Source organism: Boeremia exigua (assembly GCF_020726555.1).
Source record: "Boeremia exigua strain MPI-SDFR-AT-0100 chromosome Unknown C7974scaffold_5, whole genome shotgun sequence".
Classification (NCBI taxonomy): Eukaryota; Fungi; Ascomycota; class Dothideomycetes; order Pleosporales; family Didymellaceae; genus Boeremia; species Boeremia exigua.
In genome coordinates this window covers 1,842,322-1,867,700 of record NW_025763522.1, presented here as the reverse complement: position 1 = coordinate 1,867,700, position 25,379 = coordinate 1,842,322, and the positions used below count along the sequence as shown (strand labels likewise).

Genomic DNA, 25,379 nt, shown 5'->3' with positions numbered 1-25,379 from the left:
ACGCCCGGCAGCTAATGGCTGCCGTAAACCGTACCTATCTCGGCGAGCGATGGTTGACTACGAGGCCAAGGTAGATGCCTGACTCTGAAAACAACCTTATGCTGTCCATGTCCACCATAGGTAAGCGCTCAAACAAGAACGAGATACGGCGGACCGTGCCTCTAGCGCCGTCATACTGGTGAGGCACTGCCACTTTCAGGAGACGGCGTTTGCGGCCAATACTGGGCCTCGTGGCATCCTACACATGGCATCGTTCACAATCAGAAATTACACTCAGCTGATGTGTAGCGTCAAGTCAATGGGTGCCTCCAGGACTATCTCCTCGTTGGCAACATTTTTGTAATCATGCAAACCTGAATGGATTTTCGCGGATTGCGGTCGGAAGGTAAGTTTGCAGCTGGCTCCCTGTACTATGCGCGCCGATTCAAGCAGTGCTGATGGAAAGCCCGGTTCGGCAAGAGACATCATTCCCAGGCTAGAAATATGCGGGAGCTGCCTTTTCTCTAGTGCCCCTGGCCACTTCCTATTTCTGGCGTGAACTCCTTCATACCTTCCTTGCATTCGCTCTGTCTGTTTCGCACGTGCAGCCTTTCAAACCTTAGCACTTCTACTATCTCCCATCCTTCATTTCACAGCAGATCTGTAATCATCACTCATTCGCATTTCTATCACGCACATCGTTCACATCGTCACCATTTTCGCGCCCATGTCCGACTATCGCAGCGACATGTTAGAGCGGTTCCGTGTGTTGCGCCGGCTCGAACATGAGTTCCCTTTATCCAGTTGTGCGCTTTCAACGCAGGAAACGACGAACAGGGGACGACACATAGCCATGTGCGTTGAGAACCTCGCTCGGGAATTGTCACAAGGTAGAATGCTTACGGCCAACATGCCTCCACAGTCACGCAGATCTTGGTACCTAGTCAGCAGCATACTGACAGCATTGATGCAGAATACCAACAAGGTTTAGGACATCATCAACGGGGAGAAACTGTCTGGAGGGAAAGGCAAATGGACCGACTACTGACGCAAATCAAGTGTTTGCACGACTTGCCCAAACAAACACAACAGTCTGAACTCCTCCGAATCTGCACGACAATAGATGCCTTGCCACAAGTACAAGACAGTAGGCAACCTAATGCGATACCAACCCCCCCGGAGCTGCGCATACCCGTTCGCGCCTTTGTTTCGACCTTGCCCGATATTCAGTACAGAGAGCAGCTCGAGAAGGAGTTCGAGCGAACGTTGGAATACGTTCAGGCTCAGCGCAAGATTCTGAAGGCTGTAACAGAGCAGAACGCAACTCTCACAGCGAAAACCGCATACCGATGGACAAGCAGTTGCGTGCCGAGCGACCAACATCCTTCGCCGCTACAAGCTTTACGGCTGTGCTACTACATGCGCTCGCTAGGTTTCGAAACGTTTGCAAGTATCAGAACATATGAGAGTCAAGGATTTGGGTTCCAGACAAACATTCTCCGCCTGTTGGTTGCCAATCCAGACAGCGAGAAGCGCGGAGTGACTCACGATCATTTGTACTGGGCACAAGACATCACAACTGGCGAGGTATTGACAAAGGCCTATAAACTGAGGTATCGCTGCCTCTTGATGAGATCTGGGTTCGTGACAAATTCACTTGCGCTCGATATTGGTCCATCATTCGACGCCGAGGGGCTCAGACGACAGTTCAGTCAGCAACAGGGTGGGTCAGTTCAGATGCGCGGAGGTGAAGCCCGAGAACACCATCGTTATATTCTTACGGTTGAACAGCTTGAGTGGCTGCGAGCCGATAAGCGGCGGTGGTTTGAGCAACGCGTGCAATGGGTGGCCGAAGAGGCCGCTGTCGCTCGAGCAGGACGAATGCTCGAAGCACGCACAAGTACAAGGTAAGCTTCATCCCGATCACCATATGTACCAAACTAATGTTAGCCGTAGTCTCGTCGACGAAGTCATCCGCCACTTTCAATATAGTACAGGCCGGTATGCCTCTCCTGGCGAAGTGATGACTGCCACGAACCCCCGAGCGGATACCTGGTCATCGACAGAGGCAGGCATATACTGGCCAAGAAGTAGCAGACCGCGAAGTCATTACCAGATGCTGTCGCCTTTGGGAAATCGTTCGTGTGTGCGTCGAAACTCTGTCTAAGATAGTTTTGAGATGATTGAAAGGGGCTTGATATCAAACTCAGTGATGCTGAACAGATCTGAGGAGTTCGTGATGTATGAGAAACATGGCTGCAGCCTCCTGGCTACGCTATGTTGACTTATGTAAAGGATACCGGACATGTGCAACAGCCATCCTCACACCATTGTGTAAGTTTTGTGGAGTCATGCACTTCTATATCTCATGATATAGCTACGCCAATTCAGTCGTTTGATCAAATGTCTCTAGAAGCTCAGGAGGCGTCTGGATCAGGCTCTCACGTTGCGGGATAAATGGTGGACGATGTGAGCCAGATATTCTACCACGCGACAGTAAAGGAAGGAGAATCCACAGAGACTTTACAGATTACCGTTTTGCCTACAATAAAGGTCACGCTAGACTGAATTATAGCTTTGAGTACTATTAAAACTACATTTCCTCTATCAAAGTTGGTCAGCTTGAAAGTCGCTTATCCGCCGTTTTTATGAAACTTGAGGATCAGGGTCTGTTGGAGTTGGTCGTTGATGTCACTATGAAGCATCAACGATTATTTGCGTGCACATGTCGTGTGACAACAAACGTAGATATCCATACATAGTGTACTTACGGTATCGAGAACATCTTGCGTACATTCCTAAAAGGTATGCACTTTGCGAGGCCCTTTCGGACATGTCAGCGCCAAAGCAGACGGACTTCAAACTCGACGCTGTAGAACATCAGCATCGCCAATTTCGGTCCTGAGACTCGTTGCGGTGAACATGTCGAAGAGGCTGATGCCCCCACTGCGCGCTGAGCTCAGCTGTACGACACACCTGCAGCAGCCAGCCAGCCTCAGCCACCTACAAATTCTCCGAAGATGGCACATCACGCGCAATAAGTTTTTCGAGGTCTACGCGATTTCTCGGTGTTGCGCTTTTGAGTTTTTCGAGGCGCCTTGTCGTCTCCAAACAGTTTGCGAACGTTATGACTGATCGTCGGGATTCGCGACGAGGCAGGCAGGCTGCGCGAGTCCAGCTCGGCCGGTGGTGGCGAATCTGAGGCAGCCGAGGTGCGGCGACAACGTTCCTGCGTGATGGGCAGGTACCACGGGGTACAGACCGGGATGCTGAGTCGACATGAACATGTGCGATTTCGTGCAGACCTCCATCTTGGTGATCGAAGCATGCAGTGTGGTGTTCGTTGGGCGCTGATAGAACGGGAAGGTGGTGACGTCATAGTGTGAGGGCCATTGAGTGCTGACCCCCAATAGACCCTGCTATGACTGGGCCTGTGACTCCTTGCAGCAACCTGAGAACCACCTTTGCCGACCACGTGGTTCGATCGCCGTGATGCGTTTTCGATATGGCGATGAACGCTGTGGAGAAGCGCAAGACGCGCATCGTGTGCATCTCTGATACGCACAACAATACACCCAAATTGCCTCCCGGGGATGTGCTGGTACACGCTGGGGACTTGACGAATCAGGGCTCGTACGACGAGCTGGAGCGGTCTGTGGCATGGCTGGAGAAAGCACCGTTTGAGGTCAAGATTGTCATTGCTGGTACCCTCCCTTGATTCGGATGTGAACATACGGTAAGGCTGATTACTTGTAGGCAATCACGAGATCACACTTGACGAGCAGTTTTATGAAGAGAAGGGAAGTCGCTGGAAGTGGCCTGCATGGCAAAGTCCACGAGGATGCATGAAATTATTGCGAGAATCGAAGACGATAACCTACCTCGAGAACGAATCAACTATGGTATATTTGAAGGAGCCGAACGGACCTCACACATGCTTCAAAGTGTTTGGGAGTGCAAGTACACCTGGACCCGGCAACTGGGCGTTTGAATATCAAAAGGACGCCGCGAAGGGGCTGTGGTCAGCCATACCTAAGGATGCCGACATTGTGGTCACTCACACACCACCAAGAGGACACTGCGATGCGGCGACGAAGGACGACCGGTCTGGATGCCCTGCGCTCTTAGAAAGATTGGCCATTGTCAAGCCATTACTGCATGTATGCGGTCATATTCATGAGGCTCGGGGAATCGAGCGTATTCATTGGAGCCCTTTACTACACAGCGACAGCCTTGTCGAAAGTGTAGAGCATTGGCGGGACCCAGGCAACGGGAACAAGAAGCTATCGCTGTTGGATCTTACATCCAAGTCAGGGCATCCATTAAGCAATAGCGTGTCGACAACACGTCAGTGTCAGCCCGACTCACGGCTGCGTAGCCCTCGAATCAAGCCTGGCTTGGTCCTTCAGCCTGACCAAGACAACCTAAATTCGACTTCGAGCCTCATCGGCGGTGCCCTCCAAGAAAATGAGGCGTACGGGAGGATTGTGGATAGCGGGGTTGGGAAGCAAAGACGTGATATTGTTGCACCCGGGGCAGCCTTGCGGGGCGACTCAGGTGGTCAGTCCAGACCTTCCAGATACGAGGAGACCGTCGTAATCAATGCGGCGTTCCTTGGGCCGAGGATCAATGGCAAGACGACTGGAACCAACAAACCCATTGTGGTTGACATTGACTTGCCAGTGTGGAAGAGGGACGGTAACGAGCAAGTACAATGATGTAGCAAACTGCAGCCATCCGACTTCGCAGCCCTAAATGATCTCATCAGTGAGTTGATATCGAATGCCAAAACCTACATCGCCGCACGACGTCGCTTCCTGTTCTGCTCTGCTCAATTGAAGATGACCACGTCGAGGGACTCGGATTGCCGGCTTCTGCAGAGCATCTGACGATTGGACGTCGATGCGCTGTGCCCCGCTACCAGTCCTCTACCATGCATAAGCGTACTTTATCAACCACTCAGACGGGAGAACCATTGCAGACTAATGTCTGTCAACTTTGGTAGTGTCCGGGACGGATCGAGCGCTCAGAATCGCTGCCTGGCGAAGTAACCGCCGTGCAAATCCTCCATAGAGAAACGACGGTTGGGGATCCTGGCATAGTGTCAGGGCACGCACATCCTTTCCTGGGACGAAGCAACGGGTGCGCAAAAGGAAGCAGGCGTGCCGAAGCCGCATGACTGCTCCGGTCCTCAGTCTGAGGGCCTTGGTGTCTCGGATTCCACGAGATGCTGGATCATTCGGGAGGTCTTAAGAATGCGCAGTCGTCACGGGCCGCTTGCTTCATTTTCGCAGGTGCCGTTGGTCACGTCTTGCAAATGGGTTTTGCAGCGGTGGGGTGATTTCCTGATTGGCAGAGCTTAGAGACTGTGGGGGTGTCACTTGGGAGCACAAGGCACCTTCGGGTGGTTTCTGGATCATGCAGGTTCGCTCCGTAGGTGTCTGACCATGTGGCCCGATAACAACGTGATTGGACGTGTGTTTTGTAGCCGCTGGTGCCCGCTGCAACAGAAGGTGCAGTCGGCGTTGGGACAGGGCGTGCTCCAATGGGACGCGCAAACACACAGCGACTCGAGGAGTGGCTCAGAGAAGGTTGCGAAGGCGTCCTTTGGGGACGACTACCGTTGAGCAGCCGGCTGATGCGGAGCAGGCAGCGGATGGAGTCGCGAGTGGGCCCGGGGTGCTCAGCACCGTGCAGGGGCGCCAGTGGGCTTGCAGCAGCGCCGCGAGAATGTGCTGAGGTGCTGCGCTGCTGAGTGCGCGAGACAGCTGCCCGCTATGGGACACTAGGGAGCCCTGATGCACCCAGCCTATGCGCGAGTCCTCATCACACTCTGGGCGGGATCGCAGGGCATAGCCTCATGAGCGCGGTCTGTCCTAAATGGAGTGCATTCCTCGGGCCCTTTGCACACGCTTACTGTTCGCAACTAATCTTCGGTCGCACACATTGTTACTTTCGGCCTGCGTTGGACCCTTTGCTCATCGCTTTTGGCAGCTTTGGACCCTTCTGCTTCTATAATTCGATTCGTGCTCCCACTCGATTCCATCGTAGCACCGTCTGGAACGCGGCCTGCGAGCAACCGACGCTGGGCAGCGGGCATTGACGTAGCCCCTCTTCACCGCCGTACACCGCAAGTCAATCAGGTTCCCCCTCGCAACAAAGGTCGCTTGAAGCGATTTAGCAGAGGAACACAGCCCCGCACGCTTTGTCAGAGCTGCGAGTGCCTTTGTCCGCGATTCTCTTCTTGTCCGCTCCCTGACGTTCGGGCTGCTACGGCTTTCTCCACGTTTCTTTTCGATCGCTGTCAGGGACAGCCGGCTGCTAGGTCCGTCCCTTAGCTCAGCATTTCCAAGCCGCAGCGTCACGACCCAACCTCACCCGAGGACCAGGAGACTTCTTGCTCGGCCAACAATCGCCCTCTTTTAAGCTGCCTGCCACGCGCACCTGACAGAGTTGTCGCCCGACCTTCGCTACACGGTCGCTACACGACTTCCAGACTTTGCCACCGCGGCTCCAGCCACCTGCCGCGCACCACCGCCACAGGCCGGCTTTCACCCGCGATTCGTCGCCGATTCATGTGCACGCCGCTTGCAGTGCACCTGCGTCCAACAAAAGTCTGACCATCCCCTGCGACTGCGCATTGCGACATCAGGCTCCTGCTACTTACACCCCTCTCGCCCTCCCCCCTCTGCATTGACACTTCCACCTGAGAGGCACGACGCAAACACGGCGACATGTCTTTCGAACCGTTGCCCGACCACTACAAGGCCCTTGGGATAGACCGGACCGCCGATGCCGCCACCATCAAGAAGACATATCGCAAGCTGGTCCTCACCTGCCATCCCGACAAGGTCACAGACGAGGCCCTGAAGGCGCAGAAACAAGATGAGTTTCACAAGATCCAGCAAGCCTACGAGACCCTGAGCGACGATACGCGCAGGGCAACCTACGAGGCCGAGCTGAAGCTGCAGCAGCTGCGCCGCGAGAAGCTTGCCAGGACTGCCAGCGGCACCACTGTCGAGCCCAAGAGCGCACGCTTCCAGCAGCCCACCTCTGGAGGCTCATACACCGCCAACACCTCAGCCCGCTACACCACCGAAGAACGCCGACCTACGGGAGCATCATCGTCGCGCCATAACGATTATGACGACGAGCGCTACCACGGCACCCACAAGACAGACTCGCACTTCGCGTCGCCAAGACGCTCCTCGCCGAGACCCACCCCATCATCACGCTCGTCGCGGGAAAAGTACGAAAAGGAGGTACGAAGAGAAAAGCCCTCCGACCGCACACGCTCGAGCACGACCAAGGCCCGCGACAGCGAGCGCCGGGACCGCACAGGCAGATTCCCTCATGATAGCGAGGGATCGTCTGGTGAGGACCGTGCGCGTCTGGAGCGCGAGCGTGCCTATAAGACACGCGCTGCCGAAGACGACTCGCAAAGGCGTGAGGAGCGCCGCAGAGACGATCGCCGACACGACGACTACGAGAACACCACGCCACGCAAGTTGAGCGTGCAGCAAGATGATGCTATTCGCTACATCCACAAGTCTCGCGCTGAAGCGGAAGCCAACTTGCGTCCATCGCCTGTTAGGACCGCATCAAGGGACTACTACGAGCCTAGTAGCCGCTCCTCTAGGCACCGAGAGGTTCGACCGGAGCCTGCGCCACGCAGGTCATCTGCCCGTCCCAAGGAGCGCTCCAGCATGCCCTCTCGTCGTGATACAGACCGCGGCAACCTGGAAGTCGTTGACTGGGACGATCGACGACCATCCTTCAAGCAGTCGGCTTCGTCACCAGCAGATATCCGGATTCCAGTCACGCCTCAGCGCTCCGCGACTGAGTCATACCGACGCTCAGAACGTTCGCCACCTCCCCGCTTCCCCGGTCTAAGCCGCTCCGCCACCATGCCCACTGTCCCTGTTGCAGAAGCTGGAGGATCGCGTCGCGAAGCCAAGGGTTATCCTCGCCAGTCAGGCCTCCGAAATGAGGCCAATGGCAGCCCTGAGCGCGATGCTTACCCGACTGTTCCGGCGCCTCAGCAAAGCAACAAGACATATTATTCCTACAGCCCAGCTGACGGAGGCGTCAAAGCCATGGATCCACCTCACCGCACTATCCTCCGCGAACCAGAACGCGTTCGCCACCGCTCGCCCTCGCCCATCGGCAAACCACCAATGGGCGCCAACCGCCCCACGCTTCATTCTGCAAAGACCTACGCACCCAGTGGCCGCACGAGCCGCCAGGCGTCGCCTGTGCGAGACGATCGCGGACGTTCCAATCAGATGAAGTACGGCGAAGTGTCGTCGGACTACACACGCAGGAGAGGCATGCCCGAGCGCCAATCGAGCTTCGATCCGCACAATGTGACCTACGCCCCTAGCTTTGGACCTGAGGATATCAGGTGGGCGCCAAAGCGCGGAGATGAGAGGTACTCGGATCGCAAGCCCACTCTTGGCCGCACCACAACATCCGTCTACTGAGGTGCTGACATTTCTTACTAAGTTTTGCTTTTCGGCGTGTTTCTGCGTTTGATCGTTTTGAACCGGGCGTCGCCGGGTATGGATTGAGCAGAGGACGCATTGCATACCACCAATGAGGTCAAGTACATACCACAACCAACCGCACATAGGCACAGAGTTCGATACCCATGCCTCGGCTGTTTTCGCTATTTTCGCATTTCACATTTTTGAGGTACAGGCGTTCTGGAGCATATACAGAGTTCACTCGGCCGCAAGTGCTGCTCGGCGTCGAGATCATCTTTGTCATCTGGAACTGAAACCGGGTTCTCAACGACCCTTTAGGCAGCGTATTTGGCCGCATTCACTTGAGACACTCGCTTGTAGATATGACTTAACGACTTTGCATTGTTTTCTATTAGTAAATCGGAGGTTTCCAGACCCCGCAAGATAAGTCTGAGATGTATGTAACAAATAACAAACAACAAACAAGAAATAAAAGATAACGAACTAAAGAAATTATCAACATTACGTGTGCACGCCCACCACAATATATGCGCACTACTCGTGCCTCGCCTTTGACGACCTGAGGGTATCTCACACTGTTGAAATAGAACCCTTCAGATGTGTATCCGACTCCCACGCTGATGCCGCCCGCTCGCAATGCCAATCAATGCTGTACGCTTGCTGTGTATAACCGATTTACTCGATGTCCCAGTACTTGGTGATGTCGATGCCCCCTCCCCTAGCCCCCTCATCGTCCGAATCCTCGATCTCCTCGCCATATCCACTGGCCTCGACCGTCCCTGGAATCGATTGCGGTTCGTTAAAGCCAAGCAGAGGCGCGTCCAGAAGTTCGGCCGCTACGCGCCCAGTAGCCTCTTGATCATGCTCCGCCGTCCACGCTGCGACATGAGCCTGCTTCTTCGCATACTCGATGCGGTTCTGGATCGTCTTGCGTATATGTTGCGAGTGCCACCAACTTCCCCACCGCGCAGGGAAGTCCTGGTATGTGTCCAGACCCAAGGAGCAGCTATCCTCCTGGCCAGCCCACTGGGCTTGCAGAATATGATCAGTCAACGTAGCTGTCATGCTCCAAACGAACGGCCCGCAGGCACCGTCATCTGCGCAGTTTCCCTCCGCGTCTCGAAACTGATTGTCGCGGAACTGGTTTGGAGTCTGCCATTCACGGTAGAACTCCCATTCTTGCACGTTCTCGTCCAGCATGGTCAACATGCCCTGCGCGACAAAGCACGCGGCCTCCCAAAACCGGACGTCTGCCATGAACGCCGAGTCGTAGTAGTGCATGCGCTTGTGCACGCGGTCCAGCGCGACAAGCGACCAGTGGGCACCCATCAATTCGACGTCCTTGGGTTCTCCAATGGCGTCGTTGACGGGGAGGAAGATCCACTTCTTATCGCCAAAGGCCCGGGCATATGCCTCTTTACCCGCTGGATCACGGTAGGCGCACACCTGCGCTTCAATTGAGGTTGCGATCTGGATGCCGTTGCTAGCGCAGTTCTTGTCAATAGAGAGCGTGTTGAGCGTCATGTCCAGGGCATTATCTTCCAGGTACGAGTCCATGCCAGAGGTGCACGTGATGTTGAGGAATTGCTTGTTGGTGATTGGATTCCCATCGACGTAAAAGTAGTTCGCGTCGTCGAAAGGAACTGGGCAGTGCCAGAACTTGTTGAGCTCGATGTAACGGCGGGGTTTGGGGAAGGGAAGGACTGAACTGGAGGGTGTGATGAGTTCGAGGGTTTGTTGTTCAGCCTTCTCGTTGAGCTTGCATATCTGATAGTAGTTAGAGTTGGCGTGCTTGAGAGCGAGCTCGAGCCATGAGGCAGTTGGCATTGCAGAGTCAATGAGACCCATGCAAAATGCTGTAAACATCCGCAATGCTGTAGAAAAAGTGTAGTAACTTACTTTTTTTGCCTTACGCTTTTCAACGCCAGTACTGACGTCGACACTATAGCGACGCCTACGCAATGCGGACTCTGTGCGCTGCGTTGGAGCGTACTGATGTCGCTGGTAGTCGCGCGAGGCGTGCGCGAACATCTTCTCTGTGCGTACACGCATTATACCGCGGGTTTGCGAGTAGATGCGAGCTTGGCGTGCGCGCTCCATTCTTGCGAATTTGATGACTTCTGTGGAGCGCTTGGCCATCTGTAGGGCCTCCATATTGCCTGGAAGGTGCGCGGGGGTTTGCACGAGGTGTTGAAGAGGCGCTGATCGTGATGGAGCAGGGGATGAGCTTGCAGAAGACGAGCTTGCAGATAGAGTAGCTGAGCTGGATGGCGGAAGCTTAGGTGGAGATGAAGGGACGCGCTCGAGATCTCCGGACATAGCCATGTTTGTTGTGCTTCCACTTGAGCGAAAGCCAGTTGTCCAGCGTGTACTCCTTGTGGTCTTTGTTGTGAATAAAGGAGTTTGTTCATGACAAGGAAAGATAGAGAACAAAGGTTGATAGATCTTGTTCATTGTGTAGCATGGTGAATGAACAAGTATGGTTCAGACTGCACGAACCTATGTTCAGGACTTACTACTTCGTGGTGCGCCCTTGTACCGTGGTACACCCCAGGGTCCTCGAAAACAAACATCGTCAGTGTCGGGATCAGATGTCCATGAAAGACGCCCACTTTGAGCTGAAAGGTGTTGTGAGTAATTGGATGGTTGAACTACGAAGGAACCCTTAGGGGCCTTACAGTAAACACACTAGTTTCAATGCGCCTGCATCCCGTAATCGTAGTAGGCACCTTCTCCAACGTCAGGGAACCCTATTGAACCTTCCACCAGTGACGCCACGACAGTTACCGTGGATGTAGGCCATCGTGCCAGTTCCAGAACCGATGACTGTATTCTCAGAATTTGCTGAGCCGAAGATGTGTAGCGCTTGTCAGAGTCAAGTCGAAAGGAGCGCCTCCAACGACGTTGTGATCTCGTTGGTACCAGAACGACAGCCAAACAACACCTGTTCGAATAGTTGAGTTAAGTGCGGAGCTTGCGCGTCAAACATATAGGTTCAACCCATGTAACGCGAAACCGTACAGGAATGGGCCTGATGTTGTGGTGTAGTAGTCTTCATGTTTGCGCATCTTTCAAGTAGGCCAGCGACTCCACGCTAAATGTACATTGTCGACATGATCTAGTGCAAAGTGTGCTGTCCGTTAGTCAAACGCTAAGGCATGCGACGATCTCAGGACGTTAATGTTGAAGTTGATGATGTTGCTGCACTATGTGCTGGTAGGCAACGGGTCGCGATGCAAGGAAATGACGAGCCTGGAGGTCAGGCTAGCGTGATGCGCTAAGGGTAGCCGCACGCAGATCAATCTGCAGTTTCAGTGCTCAAGCGAGATGTCGCGACGCGTCGAACGCGGTGGTCTGTTCTCCGCTGACATCCGCACAGGATGGATTGGAGTCAACGGTAATGCGCACAAAGCGGAGAGTGACCCGTCCGTTGGCAGAATCGCAACGATTCGCTGCTTTGGCCTTGTCCGCTGGCGGCAGGATGCAGCGCACGGGCATGACGGGTTCGGTGTTCAAGTTCGAGTCTCTCCAGCCTCGTCAGCCACGACCCCAGTTGGGCAGACTGGAAGCCTGGCAATGTCGACGTCTTCCAAGGCGCAAGGCAGAAGCTCGAGCAGGAGTCGGTGACGTGTCGACGGCTGGACTGCGCAAACAGCAGGCCGCGGATACGGCCAGAAATCGAGCCAGCAACCCACGCGTCGTTTTCAACGGGATTACCTCGAAAGCTGAAAAGCTGGAGAGTTGAAACAACAAGTCCATGCGCGTCGTCCGGGGGCGCGAACTGTGAGGCGGTGATCAATGCCGCCTAGCGCCTTGCTCCAGGCCACCTTGTGCATATCAAATAAAGAAACGGCGATAGCTGCGCAGCAGCTGCACTCAGCCCCAACGCGCAAACTTCCATCAAAACTATCGTTTCCAGCGTCGCCGTTGCAGCGAGAAGGCCTAGTGACGGTTCTCGGACGCTTGAGTGGTTCACCGGCACTGTTGCGGTAGCAAAAATTTCGACTTTCTTACGATCTGACGCTAGTCTGAGCTCGGGCAAGCGCGCTAGCCGTTCCTGACACACGCGATATTTAATGCTGTCCAGGTGCATCTCTTAGATAGGCCCGCAGCCCACCTCTCCGAACCAGCACTCCCGGGGCGCACGCGTTACCATCTATCACGTGACACCAACACAACGCGTTCCAGTGCAGCCTTGCGCAGAAGCGGTCTCCCATGGCATCGCCTAGGTGATCCATTAATTTTTAATTGACCACAGCGCAAGCCGCGCCGGCTCTGCGCGTGGCCGCCTGTCGACAAAATGAGGTATGGTGCTAGTTCCTGCACGTCGCGAGGATGCCCGCTAATACTTTGGTAGTGCTACAAGATTGGACCGACTCGTAACGTAAGTGCACCATCGACTGTGCTCGACACGAGCATGAAGTGGGCTTTGCATGCGACGCCGTCCTAATTTGTTTTTTGCTGTGCTACTCATCTCTAGGATGCTTTTCACATACTGATCTGATCGTCTTCGCTAACCGTGCCAAGGCTCCTTGAGACAGGCAGCACAGCGCTGATCCGAAACACGGCAGCTGAGCAACTAGCCGACGTCCAAAAGCAACACCCTGAGGACTTGTTCAATCTTCTCAACCGCGTTGTCCCGTTCCTCCGTTCAAAAAGCTGGGAAACGCGAGTAGCTGCTGCTAAAGCCGTCGGTGGCATTGTCGCCAACGCCGAAAAGTATGACCCAAACGCCGAGGACGAGCCAATCAAACCAGAGACCAAGGTAGAGACCAATGGATGCACAAAAGAGGAGGATGTCGACAGCGCAGCCGTGAAGAAAGAAGAAAATGGCGACGTCGAAATGCCGCTCGCGCCTGACCTGGATGGGAAATTCGATCTCAATACCCTGGACATCGCCGGCATTCTGAGGGATGGCAGTCATCTGGTCGGAGCTGCCAGTAAAGAACTCGAGCACAAGCTGTTGTCTATGAGCCCTGCAGACCGTCTTGCTTACCAGAAGGAAATCCTTCCGAAACGGCTTGGACTCGAGGGGCCCTTCAAAGAGATTGCTGCTGTACCCGCGGAAGATGTCGTTGCGCAACCACCCGGTCTTAGGACGCCCGCTATACATCGTATCGACACGAACCTCGCCAGATCGGATACCCTCAACTCTGCAGCATCACCCCCTGCTGCCACACCAACGGGCGATCACCCAACACTCAGCAAGCGCCAATTGAATGCACAAAAGCGGAAGCAAAAGACTGCCCAGAAGAACAATAAAGGAGTGGCCGTCGATTTCAATGAGCCCGGCGCGAGAAAGGCCTCGCACGCAGAGGCCCTTCAAACACCAGCTCGTATGACTCCCCATCCCTCGTCGCTCAAGCAAGAGAAGTCCGAGAACGGCGAAGGTGGCGAGGGTCTGGACGACTACTTCTCGCTCGAGCGCAAAGGCGGAGACGATGAAGCCAAATTTGTCAAGGAATTCAAGGGTGATGCGATACCTGAGAAGTCTTCGTTCGAAGGTGAAGCGACCGAATCTGGTGGTGAATGGCCTTTTGAGCGGGTCTGCGATTATCTCGCCCTCGAGATGTTCGATCACACCTGGGAGATCCGTCATGGCGCTTCCATGGGCATCCGTGAAGTTCTGCGCGTCCACGGTGCAGGTGCTGGGAGAGTCAAGGGAAAGACACGAGCGGAGAACGACAGACTGAATCAACAATGGCTGAACGACCTCGCATGCCGGATCTGCTGCATCTTCATGCTTGATCGCTTCGCCGACTACACATCCGACACCGCCGTTGCCCCCATCCGAGAGACTGCTGGACAAGCACTCGGCTCTGTCCTACAACACCTCTCTCGCGACAACGTTTTGGCTACATTCAATGTGCTTCACAATCTGATCAGGAAGCGACTTGAAGTCGACACCGGCTGGCATTCTTGTCAAGGTGGCATGATCGGTCTGCGGTATCTCGTGGCTGTACGGAATGACCTGCTTCGTGAGGACGACGCCCTGATGGACGGCGTCTTGGCTGCTGTCATTCAAGGACTAGGCGACTTTGACGATGACATCCGAGCCCTCAGCGCAGCTACTCTCATTCCTGTTGCTAAGGATTTCGTCGAGATGCGGCCTAAGGCAATGGAGGGCCTCATGAACCAGGTCTGGTCGTGCTTTGACGGTCTACAAGATGACCTCAATGCCAGCACCGGCTCGATCATGGATCTTCTTGCGAAACTTTGCAGCTTCCCACAGGTCCTCGCGGCTATGCAGGCCAATGCAGAGAAGGACCCGACGCAGTCTTTCCACGAGCTTGTGCCGCGCCTCTTTCCCTTCCTTCGCCACACAATCACAAGCGTACGTGCTGCTGTGCTACGCGCATTGAGCACGTTCCTCGACATCCAGAGCGCTGGATCGGCTGGTTGGATAGACAGCAAAGCACTCCAATTGACCTTCCAGAACATCATCCTCGAACGCAATGAAGGTGTTTTGAAACTTTCAATGAAGTTGTGGAACACCATGGTCGACAACCTCGGTAGTGACATCGCGACTCACCTAGAACCGATCCTGGGCGCCATCATTCCCCTGACCCTGACGCCTATCGGAGTATCGCGCCACCCAATCGCTATGGACGTGTCACTTCTCATCAAAGCTTCTGGGCAAATGATGGGTCCAGCACCAGTCCCGACACCCAGTCGCCGATCGACACCTCCAGGTGGTACTGAGCCAGCCGCGAAGAAAAGGAAGAAGTCACGACACGGCAAGGAGGAATCAACGCCAATACCATCCTCTACATCTCACAACGTTGATGGACACATGATCGGCGGTGACCTTGAGCTCATCGGCGCCGATGTCATGGTCCGTTCCCGAGCATCTGCAGCACAAGCTCTTGGTAAAGCCATCGCGGCATGGCCATCAGAGACAAGAGAGCCTGTTTTCGGGCACAGACTGTTGCCGCCACTGTCGTCTACAAACTCTACAACACAATTGACGGCCGCTATGATCATCGAAGAATTCGGCAAGAATCTGACGACCAAAGACGCCTTGGCAAATCTCCTCGCAGACGCACTCCTTCCAATGGTCGAAGGCGAGCGTCCGACCGCTTATGAGGACCTGGTACCCAAGCTGCAGATCGTACGTACGCAGTGCACTGCGCTGGTCAATATCTTTAGAGAAGGTCACGTCCAAAACTTGCCAGCACTAGCTGTTGTTGTGCAGGGAGACCCGGCTGCTAGTCAGTATGCTTTTGGCGTTGCTGATGCTGAGAAGCTCATCACTGTTCAATACGAGAAGCTGAAAAAGGCGATGACGCCATCAGCTCGCATGGTCGCTGCGGCCAATCTGGAAGTGTCGAGGAAGGAGATCGAAGCCAGCCTCCAGGAAGCAAAGGACATCAAGGAAGAGCGCGATATTCGGATCAGGGCCGCCGCTGCCGGAGGTCTCATCTGGCTCAGCTCTCCTCCCAAGAAGCCTCAGCATCCGATCAAGGCTATGATGGACAGCGTTAAGAGAGAGGAGAACGTACAGTTGCAGAAGCGATCCGCAGCTGCTGTAGCACGCTACATTGTTCACCTCGTCAACGGTAACAAGGGTGTTGTTGTCAAGAAAGTGGTTGGTAATCTTGTCAAATTCTACTGCATGGAGACGGCAGAAACTCCAGAATTCCACGGTCAAGGTCACATCGAAACCGGCATCCTGACCCTCAAGAAGGACGAAGACATCCGGGATCACCCAGATGCTGCCAAGTTCGCAGAAGAGTCACGAGCAGCTAGGATCACCAAGCGTGGAGCTCGCGGAGCTCTTGAGCAGGTTGTCGAGCAATTCGGTGCAGAAATCTTCCAGAAGGTCCCAACGCTGAAGGATCTGATAGAGCGACCTATCAAGCGAGCTTTCGCTGACGCGACCCTACCCGAAGAGATAACCGACGAAGGTGGTATCTTTGGACAAGAGGTGGTTGATGCTTTGTCGACCTTGCGAGCACTGGTCGGAAGCTTCCATGTGGACGTACGCGGCTTTGTCAAGGAATTGCTTCCGTTCGTGGCGAGAGCTTTGCAAAGCAAACTTTACGTGCTACGATACGCAGCCGCAAAGTGCTTCGCTACCATCTGTAGCATCATGTCTGTCGAAGCCTTCACTCTTCTCGTGGAAGCCGTTCTACCTACCATCAGCGATGGCGGAAATGTGCATGGGCGCCAAGGTGCCATTGAGTGCATCTACCATCTCATCCACGTTATGGAAGACGGCATTCTGCCGTACGTCATCTTCCTGATCACTCCAGTATTGGGACGTATGAGCGACTCGGACAACGACATTCGCCTGCTGGCAACGACGAGCTTTGCCACACTCGTCAAGCTTGTTCCCCTCGAGTCCGGTATTCCTGACCCACCGGGTCTGCCAGACGCGTTACTCAAGGGTCGTGATCGTGAGCGAAAGTTTGTCGCTCAGATGCTGGACGCAAAGAAGGTTGAGGCCTTTGAGATTCCAGTCGGCATCAAGGCTACTTTACGCTCGTACCAGCAAGATGGAGTGAACTGGCTCGCCTTCCTGAACCGTTACAATCTGCACGGCATTCTTTGCGACGACATGGGTCTTGGAAAGACTTTGCAAACATTGTGCATGGTAGCAAGTGACCACCACCTACGAGCTGATGAGTTTGCCAAGTCCGGCGATCTCAACTTCCGTAGACTGCCATCGCTCATCGTCTGCCCTCCTACGTTGTCTGGTCATTGGCAGCAGGAGATCCGCCAATACGCCCCCTTCCTTTCTTGTGTTGCTTATGTCGGCGCACCTCCGATTCGTGGTCAGTACCGGTCCCAGCTTCAGGACGTCGACATCGTCATCACCAGCTACGACATCTGCAGAAACGACATGGACATCCTGAAGCCAATCAATTGGAACTACTGCGTCCTCGACGAAGGCCATTTGATCAAGAACTCAAAGTCAAAGACGAGCCAGGCCGTCAAGCAGTTTCAGTCAAACCATCGTCTGATTCTCTCCGGTACACCTATTCAAAACAACGTATTGGAGCTGTGGTCTTTGTTCGATTTCCTTATGCCCGGCTTCTTAGGATCCGAGAAGGTTTTCCAGGAGCGTTTCGCGAAGCCTATTGCAGCATCCCGGTTCGCGAAATCTTCGTCAAAGGAACAAGAGAAGGGCGCGCTTGCAATCGAGGCACTGCACAAGCAGGTGCTGCCTTTCCTTCTCAGACGTCTCAAGGAGGAGGTGCTGGATGACTTGCCACCCAAGATCCTGCAGAACTATTACTGCGACCTGTCCGAACTCCAGCGCAACCTTTTCGAGGACTTCAACAAACGCCAGGGTAAGGAGATCCAGTCAAAGGCCGGTAATGCCGACCGCGACAGTAAACAGCACATCTTCCAAGCACTGCAGTATATGAAGAAGCTGTGCAACTCGCCGGCACTTGTAGTTAAGGGTCCCACAAACAAGGCTTACGAGCCTACTCAACAGTATCTGAAGAAGCACAACACCACGATCGACGACATCTCTCACGCTCCCAAGCTCGGCGCGCTCAAGGACCTCCTAGTCGACTGTGGTATTGGTGCTGCAGACGTTGCCGGCGACAAGTCGGCGGCTGCTAACGGTGATCTACCTGAAGCAGTTTCTCAACATCGCGCTTTGATCTTTTGTCAGATGAAGGAGATGCTCGATATGGTCGAGTCTACAGTGTTCAAGAAGCTGCTCCCCAGTGTGCAATTCATGAGGCTCGACGGAACAGTGCCGGCTGAGAAACGTCAAGACATTGTCAACAAGTTCAACTCGGATCCCTCCTACGATGCTCTACTCTTGACTACCAGCGTCGGTGGCCTCGGTCTGAATTTGACTGGTGCCGATACTGTCATCTTCGTCGAACATGACTGGAACCCACAGAAAGACATTCAGGCTATGGATCGCGCCCATCGTATCGGACAGAAGAAGGTTGTCAACGTGTACCGCATAGTCACCCGCGGGACACTCGAAGAAAAGATTCTCAAGTATGTCTATTATCTCCTCTACACAGTATCACTGCTAACGCACTCAGCCTTCAACGTTTCAAGATCGATGTCGCGAGCACGGTCGTTAACCAGCAGAACGCTGGCCTTGGCTCTATGCAGACAGATCAGATTCTTGATCTTTTCAACGTATCGGCGGACAGTGCGGACCCTTCTGCGCTTCCACCTCCTCCGTCGAATACGAAGGACGACAACGCCATTGATGAAAATGATGCCGTCGACGCTACTGGTGAGTTGCGTCAGAAGGGACAAAAAGGGTTCCTTGATGATATCGGCGAACTCTGGGATGAGAAGCAGTACGACGACGAGTTCGATCTCGATGGTTTCTTGGGCAAGATGCAGGGGCCTGCGGTTTAAAATGCCCAGCTCCATCACATCAACACCTCTTTTAGGGTTGCAAAAATACATCCGTAGGATGTGGGGTATTTTGTGTTATCGTTAGCGGTGTATTGGCGTTTGGTTTAGCGCAACGGCAGCGGCTTGCGAGGTTGCACGGGTTGTATAGGATCGCACGGACGAATTATGGATTGGCTCCATCATTCGACTTTAGCATGGCGTTGGACGGGTTTGATTTGGATTGCGCTGAGCTCATTGGGTCTCACAGGAGAAGTGTATGCTCATGCTTGTACTGTTAGATAATGTGCCGGCGGAAGGCCTTCTTCCAGGAATGGAATCACACCAAGCTCAGGCATGCCAAAATGCCGCGCTACTTCCGGTCTTACGTTTGTTTGCTCGTGCTTCCTTAATGATTGCCCTCCCTCCCGTCGACAGACAGCTCTACAATCTCCTGTTCGACGAGATCAATGCACAAGCCCTTACATCTACACCTCGAGGACGACTTAGAATACACTCTCAGACGCGTGCCATACCACTGCTCCGAACCCATGCTTGACACATATCTAGACCTCATGCTCGATATCAGCGACTCTTGGAACCCTGTGCAGACGCAGCCCACAGAAGTTCGCCACGAGCTCGATCTGCGCACTGTCAGCGTACTAGTCTTGATATCGCGCACATGCTACTGACACATTGCTGAAGCGTCTCAGTGTCCTCCGAGCTCACTCCGATCCTTCTGGTCCCCCTGAGGTGCCACGCAGTCTCCCGGGGCAGGTTCTGAATCATAATGCCCGAGAGAACCGTGATCTCGGTCTCAACATCGTTCAGGATGCTGTGGTCAGACAGGTAGAGCCCGTATGTGATCTCTTTGCTTGTCCAATCTAAGCGTTGGGTCAGTGTGTGGGGAGGTCAAGGTTGCGAATCAATACATACCGAAATCTCGCTGCGACGCGAGCACGTTGTCGATGGCGCCTTGGTTTTGCTGGTACAAGCGGCTCTGCCACTCGAAGCCGCGCTTTGCATTGGCCTCGTCGCACTGCCATCCTTCTCTGCGCAAGTCAGTCGCGCAACTCTCGTGAGATATATGGATATGCAAACCTCGAGAACGAATAGTCTTTGTCCTCCGGTCGGGTTATGGCATCAATGTCGAAGATGGCCTCTAGAGGCTTACACACGCCGATGATGACAATGAGTTTGAATAGCGTTTCTCTGATCCTCCGCATCAGAGCCTGTCGTTGTTCTGAAGTCTGGTTTTCAGGACGTTTGATGAGCTCCTTGTAGAGGAGAGGCGCGAAGCCGGGCTGTCCACCGCCGACCATCGCCGCAAGCTGATAGATTTAGCACCTGAACGTGTATTATGAAACATCGAGCTACCACTGACGGTGAGAATATACCATTTGTCGTCTCCCAATGTCTTTGATGGAAACAGTTTTTCTACCGCTTCGAACAAAGCAAGGGCCTCATCTTCTGTGGGATCTTGCGGTATTGGTATCTCTCTCATGGTGACAATCGTTGTACTGCGCTGAGATCACTTCGATGTTGGTGACGTACATCTTCGTTGTCTCGATATTTGACATGAGGATTGCTGTGGGTCGCAGACCGAATGCGTCCACCATGCGTGCGGGGTAACATTCCCCTCGCACCGGACCTCTGCAAGTCTCCCCGACCCATCCTCCGGACATCATCGCTGCAGTCATCCTGCGCGAGGTGCTCGGGATCCAACGTTATACAATGTAGACTGATCTGACACGGCTGACTGAAACCCACGATCAATCATTTCCACAGACGACACTTTTGAATTGAACCCCGCTCTCATGATGTCCGCCTTCCTCCTACCTTCTGGACGCCCTAAGACGGTTATTGTCACCGGTGGTGCAGGAGGTATTGGCGCTCAAACCATACTCACCTTCCATGCGCACGGCTGCAATGTGGTGATAGCAGATCTTGCTTTTGCTCGTGGCGCTGCCGAATCTCTAATAGCCTCCTTGCCAGACCCCAATCGTGCACTGTTCCATGAGACTGATATCACAGACTGGCAAGCTATGCGCAGCTTATTCCGGACGACAAAGAAGAGGTTCGGGCAGGTTGACGTTGTAGTCGCGAATGCTGGATTGATGGAAAGCAAAGGTTTCTTCGATTTCGAAGAAGATGAGGGCGGCGAGCTGAAAGAGCCGACAGAGGCGAGCAGGATCATTGACGTCAATCTGAAGGGCTCCATGAACAGTACTTGTGTTCCTCCACTAATCAGACCCAGAAGGCTGACGCAGAATAGCACTCAGGCTGGCGATGCACGCGATGCAGTCGAATCCGCCAGATGCCGACGGGGCACGAGGGTCTGTGGTTCTGATTGCTTCGACATCAGGGTACTTTGGCGGCACCGGCGTGGTGTCGTATATCTCGTCAAAACACGGCGTCGTTGGGTTGGCTCGAGCATCGCAGCGAAAAGCAAGTGAGCTTGGTGTGCGCGTCAACGTAGTGGCGCCGTTCTTCACCCCTACTTACATTACTACGGGCTACTCAGAGCAGTGGAGGGAGAGAGGATTACCTGCGAACACCGTCGAAGGTGTTGCTGATGCTATCGTGGCTACGAGTACAGATCCCTCGAGGAAAGGCCACAGTGTGATGGTGAGTGCCGACCGCAGGTCTTCCGAGCGCATCGCTGACGCATCCTGAAGGTCGCAGGGAGTTTCATAAAGGAGATTGAAACAGCGAGAACTGAGTTGACAAGAGAGTGGCTGGGCGAGGACATTTCAGACATTATGGCCAAGGGTGGCAAGTTCTTCGATGACATGGGCGGGTACACGTTGCCAAAAGCGCGGTCGTAGCCTCAAAAACAGGGTGGAGAATCGAAACACCATAGCTTTAGCGACTAGCTGCAATATCATGCGGGGTCGCGGCTTCAAGGTGTGGGGTGCTTCTCGTTCAGTGTCGTTCCTTCCCGTGCTTCATGGTAAGAGCGGTGCCGGTTGCGACACCATGAGGCGGGGTATCACAACACAGCGGTCCATGCGGCGGCTCTATCAGGCGCTCTATCCGTCGACTCTGCCAGGCACTCTATCAGGATCAGGAGGCTCTGCCAGGATGCTCTGCCAGGATGCTCTATCAGGCACTCTACCAGGCACTCTACCCGTCGACTCTATCCGTCGACTCTATCAGGATGCTCTATCAGGATGCTCTATCAGGCGAGGACACTTCGCCAGGACACTTCGCCACATCGCCCGTCCACATCGCCCGGTCAGTTCGCCAGGTCTTCCGTCCACCTCACCCGTCCGTGTCCGCTTCGCCCGGCTACTTCGCCCGGTCACTTCGCCCGGCAGTCACTTCGCCTGGCAGTCACTTCGCCCGGTCAGTTCGCCAGGATGCTTTGCCAGGACACTCTGCCAGGCTATCGTACTCTGCCCGTCCACTTCGCCCGTCCACTTCGCCCGCCCGTTCACATCGCCCGCCTACACATCGCCAGGCCACATCGCCCGCCCGTCTACTTCGCCCGTCCGCATTGCCCGTCCGCATTGCCTGCCCGCATTGCCTGCCCGTATTGTCTGTCCACATCGCCCGTCGCAACATCGTCCATCCACTTCGCCCGTCCATCCACTTCGCCCGGTCATATCGCCCGTTGCAACAATGTCTGCCGCAACATCGCCAGCTGACTTTTCCAGTCTACTCGTTGTCAGGCCACTTCACTACTCTACCTTGCCAGTTCACCTCGCCAGTCCACCTCGCCCGTTGCTACCCAGTGGTCTTGCCAGTTGACCTCACCAGCCTCTTTTCGCTCGCCACTCCACTTCTCTAGTCGTACCATCGCCAGCCGACCTTGCCAGCCCACCTCGCTTGTTGACCCCGCCGGTCCATCTCGCCCCACCCGTGTGGCCCTTGCCCGGCCACCATGACATCACGATCCTGCCATAACCCCGCCATAACCTCGCTGTTATTGCCTTACTGACATCACCTTGAGAGCCATACTCGCTTAGACTTCAACTTCGCCGTTCGCACGTTCATATTCTCCTCACCAGCGCGAATCCATGCTCTTATCATCCCGACCCCAGTACGATCTCGACAGCTCTGCTGTTATTCCCATCCTCTAGCTAACGCGTTCTGATGGGTTTTCGGTCTAGCGGTTACCTTCTCTAATCGCTCTTCAGCTCTTTACGCACCTCGTTGGGTGTCCTGCCTGCGCCATCGTGCCATCGCCGCTCGCCCAGATAGACACTTAATCCATTGTAAGCCTCGAAGTTAATTCAACACTAGTCAGTACCTAAGCTCTTATTATATAGTACTATAGCACTTGATAGAGTAGTATTTTATACTGCTTAAGGCTTCTTAGACTTAAGCTACTCCTAACTTTTATCGCAGGTACATTGCGGCTAACAGCACACTACTACGGGTTTGTCGCAGTACTTAAGGCTAACACGATCAATACAAGCTCCAGCATTAACGAATGGACCTGGCTTTGCACAAAAGCTGCGGTTTGTCCCAAAGGTTCCACGCCTTCTGATCTGGCCATCCATCACTCCCCTGACACAACTCAAGATCAAAATTCCACATTACTTTTGCAAAGATGATCCGCATCTCGTGATATGCCAGGCTGAGTTTGTTACATTAGTATTTGATCGCAATGATGAATTATGATTAGACTTACTTCTTGCCTAGGCAGTTGCGTGGTCCATAGGAGAAGGGCTGCATTGCGCCCTTGTTGTCCGTGTCATAACCGCTATCCGGGAGCCATCGCTCGGGACGGAACGAATCAGGATCCCTAAAGTTCAAAGGAGAATGATTTGAGGCCCACTGTGTAACCGTGACGCGGGTCTAATCAAGAATCAGTATCGTCGCCTATATACAAATAGGACAGGTGGGACATACGTTTCCAGGGACCCATTTTCCGCAGATTTCAGTACCCTCTTTTGGAGTGACACGAGGTAAACCGATGGGCACTGGAGGGTAGACGCGGAGGGCTTCTTCGAAACATGCGTTCAGATAGGGTAGTTGGGGCAGCCGTTCCAGTGAAAGATCTTCCTCAGAAAGCGCTCGCACCTCGTCGGCAACTTTTTTCAGCTTATCTGTATCCTTCAGGAGGTGGTAGGTAAGTCCACTGAGCATTGTTGCCGTTGTCTCGGTGCCTGCCACCATGAAAAGTGATGCGTTTGCATGCATCTGGCCGAGGCTGACCAGATCCTTCCCCTTCTCGAGAACGAGGCTCCAGATGTCTGCTTTACCCTCTGGGTTTCCGGCCGCAAGACGTCGATCTACTCGCTCGGCTGAGTGTTCGAAGTGCGCTTTCCGCTTGTTGCGGAGTGACGTGGGTAGTAGCCCTTCTATAATGGGTTTCAAAAGAGGGTATTCGTTGCGCAACATGAAAAATGCTCCGATCTTTATGCTCGCGAAGACCTTCTTCACCCATGGAGTGTACTCAGACTCCGTGAGCATCCCGAGTGGCTCACCGAACGTAAGATCGGCCATGATGTCGAAGGTGCAGCAATTGAATAGCTTGACCATGTCCATACCAGAGTCCTTGTTTTCTTTGGTCGACCGGGAGATCGCTTCGATAAGCTGATCAACATATTTTCTAATCAAAGGCTCTTGTAATTTCAATGCCCTCTCGCTAAAGGCATTGGCGAAGAGTCTTCGCACACGTCCATGAGTCGCAACATCTGGCGTAGATAGGACGCTGTCCTCACCGTTGACCTCTGTCTCGGTAAAGCGTCGATCTTTTTGGTTTTCCGGGCGCCCACCTGTACGATGGCCGTAGATGTCTTTCCAGGCTTGTGGGTTGATGTAACATAGTCGGTCAGGCCCTACGCGTACAACTTCACCATAGATCTCGTGCTGTTTGTGGATCCATTGCGGTTGATAGCCACTTATAACGAGAAGGGACCAGAAGGAGCGACTTGCGACTGCAAGCTTCGGGCCGGGATCTGATTGAGACTCGTAGATCAGTACAACCTTACACGTAACACTTGAGAAGTGTGAACCTACATTTACTTAAAGGATGGAAATAGATGTTGTAGATTGCAGTAATTGAAACTTTCAGAACTAGCTGTAGATCAGATGTTACTTAGTCACACTGTTCTCCGGGTGATATGGTAGGGCTTGGTACCAGAAACAGAAGATATTGGGCTGCGAGGAGCACATTGTGAACACGATCCATATTTGGAAAGATTGAGGAGGTGACGACGAAGAGCGTAGACAGAGATAACTTTGGCATTCTTCAAACATACCTTTATATGTAATAGTCTATGCAATGTCGTAATGAGCACGAGAAAACACAGAACGGACGACGGGAAGATTGTTATCCGGTCTTATCCATGTCGGTAGGCACTCTGGTTTTGTTGATTACTCGTGATAAACGAAGATCCGAGAGTCACATCATTTGCTACACCAGTTCATTGGTTCGATCGTGAGGAGCAGCTTCAAAACGCTCGTTCATTCGTGGAGACGAGCAGCAGTTTCAATATGATGCTCGGGCTTGTGGCCCCAACTACATGTCCAATGAGTGGGGTATGTAGTACGATACTTACTGAGTCCCACAATCCAAAGGTAGGTGGAGCACTTCCCCCGCGCGCTGGATCTTTCTAATTGGGGCTGATCTGCTAGCAG

The 25,379-nt window shown here is 53.8% G+C and overlaps 8 protein-coding genes across 8 annotated transcripts; 5 read left to right on the top strand and 3 right to left on the bottom strand.

The window, feature by feature from the left end:
• Positions 1–786: 786 nt before the first annotated feature.
• C7974DRAFT_174199 (uncharacterized protein) lies at positions 787–2,223 on the top strand. Its single transcript, XM_046136209.1, has 2 exons — positions 787–1,886; positions 1,936–2,223. The coding sequence occupies exons 1-2, from the start codon at positions 1,012–1,014 to the stop codon at positions 2,144–2,146; spliced, it is 1,086 nt and encodes a 361-aa protein (XP_045998321.1). The 5' UTR covers positions 787–1,011; the 3' UTR covers positions 2,147–2,223.
• Positions 2,224–3,400: 1,177 nt separating this feature from the next.
• On the top strand, positions 3,401–4,697 carry C7974DRAFT_433526 (Metallo-dependent phosphatase-like protein; the record flags this gene model as incomplete). The annotated part of the gene is made up of 3 exons (XM_046144924.1): positions 3,401–3,412; positions 3,509–3,683; positions 3,736–4,697. 3 exons carry the CDS (start codon positions 3,401–3,403, stop codon positions 4,695–4,697), a joined length of 1,149 nt encoding a protein of 382 aa, XP_045998320.1.
• A 2,016-nt stretch (positions 4,698–6,713) lies between these two features.
• On the top strand, positions 6,714–8,462 carry C7974DRAFT_412535 (uncharacterized protein; the record flags this gene model as incomplete). The annotated part of the gene is made up of 1 exon (XM_046143658.1): positions 6,714–8,462. One exon carries the CDS (start codon positions 6,714–6,716, stop codon positions 8,460–8,462), a length of 1,749 nt encoding a protein of 582 aa, XP_045998319.1.
• Positions 8,463–9,264: 802 nt separating this feature from the next.
• On the bottom strand, positions 9,265–10,790 carry C7974DRAFT_375620 (uncharacterized protein; the record flags this gene model as incomplete). Its single annotated transcript, XM_046140221.1, has 3 exons — positions 9,265–9,301; positions 9,373–10,232; positions 10,365–10,790. The coding sequence occupies 3 exons, from the start codon at positions 10,788–10,790 to the stop codon at positions 9,265–9,267; spliced, it is 1,323 nt and encodes a 440-aa protein (XP_045998318.1).
• Positions 10,791–12,765: 1,975 nt separating this feature from the next.
• On the top strand, positions 12,766–18,937 carry C7974DRAFT_452912 (uncharacterized protein; the record flags this gene model as incomplete). The annotated part of the gene is made up of 4 exons (XM_046145845.1): positions 12,766–12,770; positions 12,823–12,849; positions 12,993–18,434; positions 18,482–18,937. The coding sequence occupies 4 exons, from the start codon at positions 12,766–12,768 to the stop codon at positions 18,807–18,809; spliced, it is 5,802 nt and encodes a 1,933-aa protein (XP_045998317.1). The 3' UTR covers positions 18,810–18,937.
• A 502-nt stretch (positions 18,938–19,439) lies between these two features.
• On the bottom strand, positions 19,440–20,289 carry C7974DRAFT_433524 (uncharacterized protein; the record flags this gene model as incomplete). Its single annotated transcript, XM_046144923.1, has 4 exons — positions 19,440–19,669; positions 19,722–19,837; positions 19,887–20,116; positions 20,170–20,289. 4 exons carry the CDS (start codon positions 20,287–20,289, stop codon positions 19,440–19,442), a joined length of 696 nt encoding a protein of 231 aa, XP_045998316.1.
• Positions 20,290–20,462: 173 nt separating this feature from the next.
• On the top strand, positions 20,463–21,613 carry C7974DRAFT_452900 (uncharacterized protein; the record flags this gene model as incomplete). The annotated part of the gene is made up of 3 exons (XM_046145844.1): positions 20,463–21,011; positions 21,061–21,413; positions 21,464–21,613. The coding sequence occupies exons 1-3, from the start codon at positions 20,603–20,605 to the stop codon at positions 21,611–21,613; spliced, it is 912 nt and encodes a 303-aa protein (XP_045998315.1). The 5' UTR covers positions 20,463–20,602.
• Positions 21,614–23,050: 1,437 nt separating this feature from the next.
• Positions 23,051–24,965, bottom strand: C7974DRAFT_174080 (cytochrome P450). The gene is made up of 5 exons (XM_046136208.1): positions 24,880–24,965; positions 24,759–24,819; positions 23,646–24,697; positions 23,425–23,591; positions 23,051–23,370 (listed from the first exon to the last, which is right to left on the bottom strand). Exons 1-5 carry the CDS (start codon positions 24,928–24,930, stop codon positions 23,217–23,219), a joined length of 1,485 nt encoding a protein of 494 aa, XP_045998314.1. The 5' UTR covers positions 24,931–24,965; the 3' UTR covers positions 23,051–23,216.
• Positions 24,966–25,379: the final 414 nt, after the last annotated feature.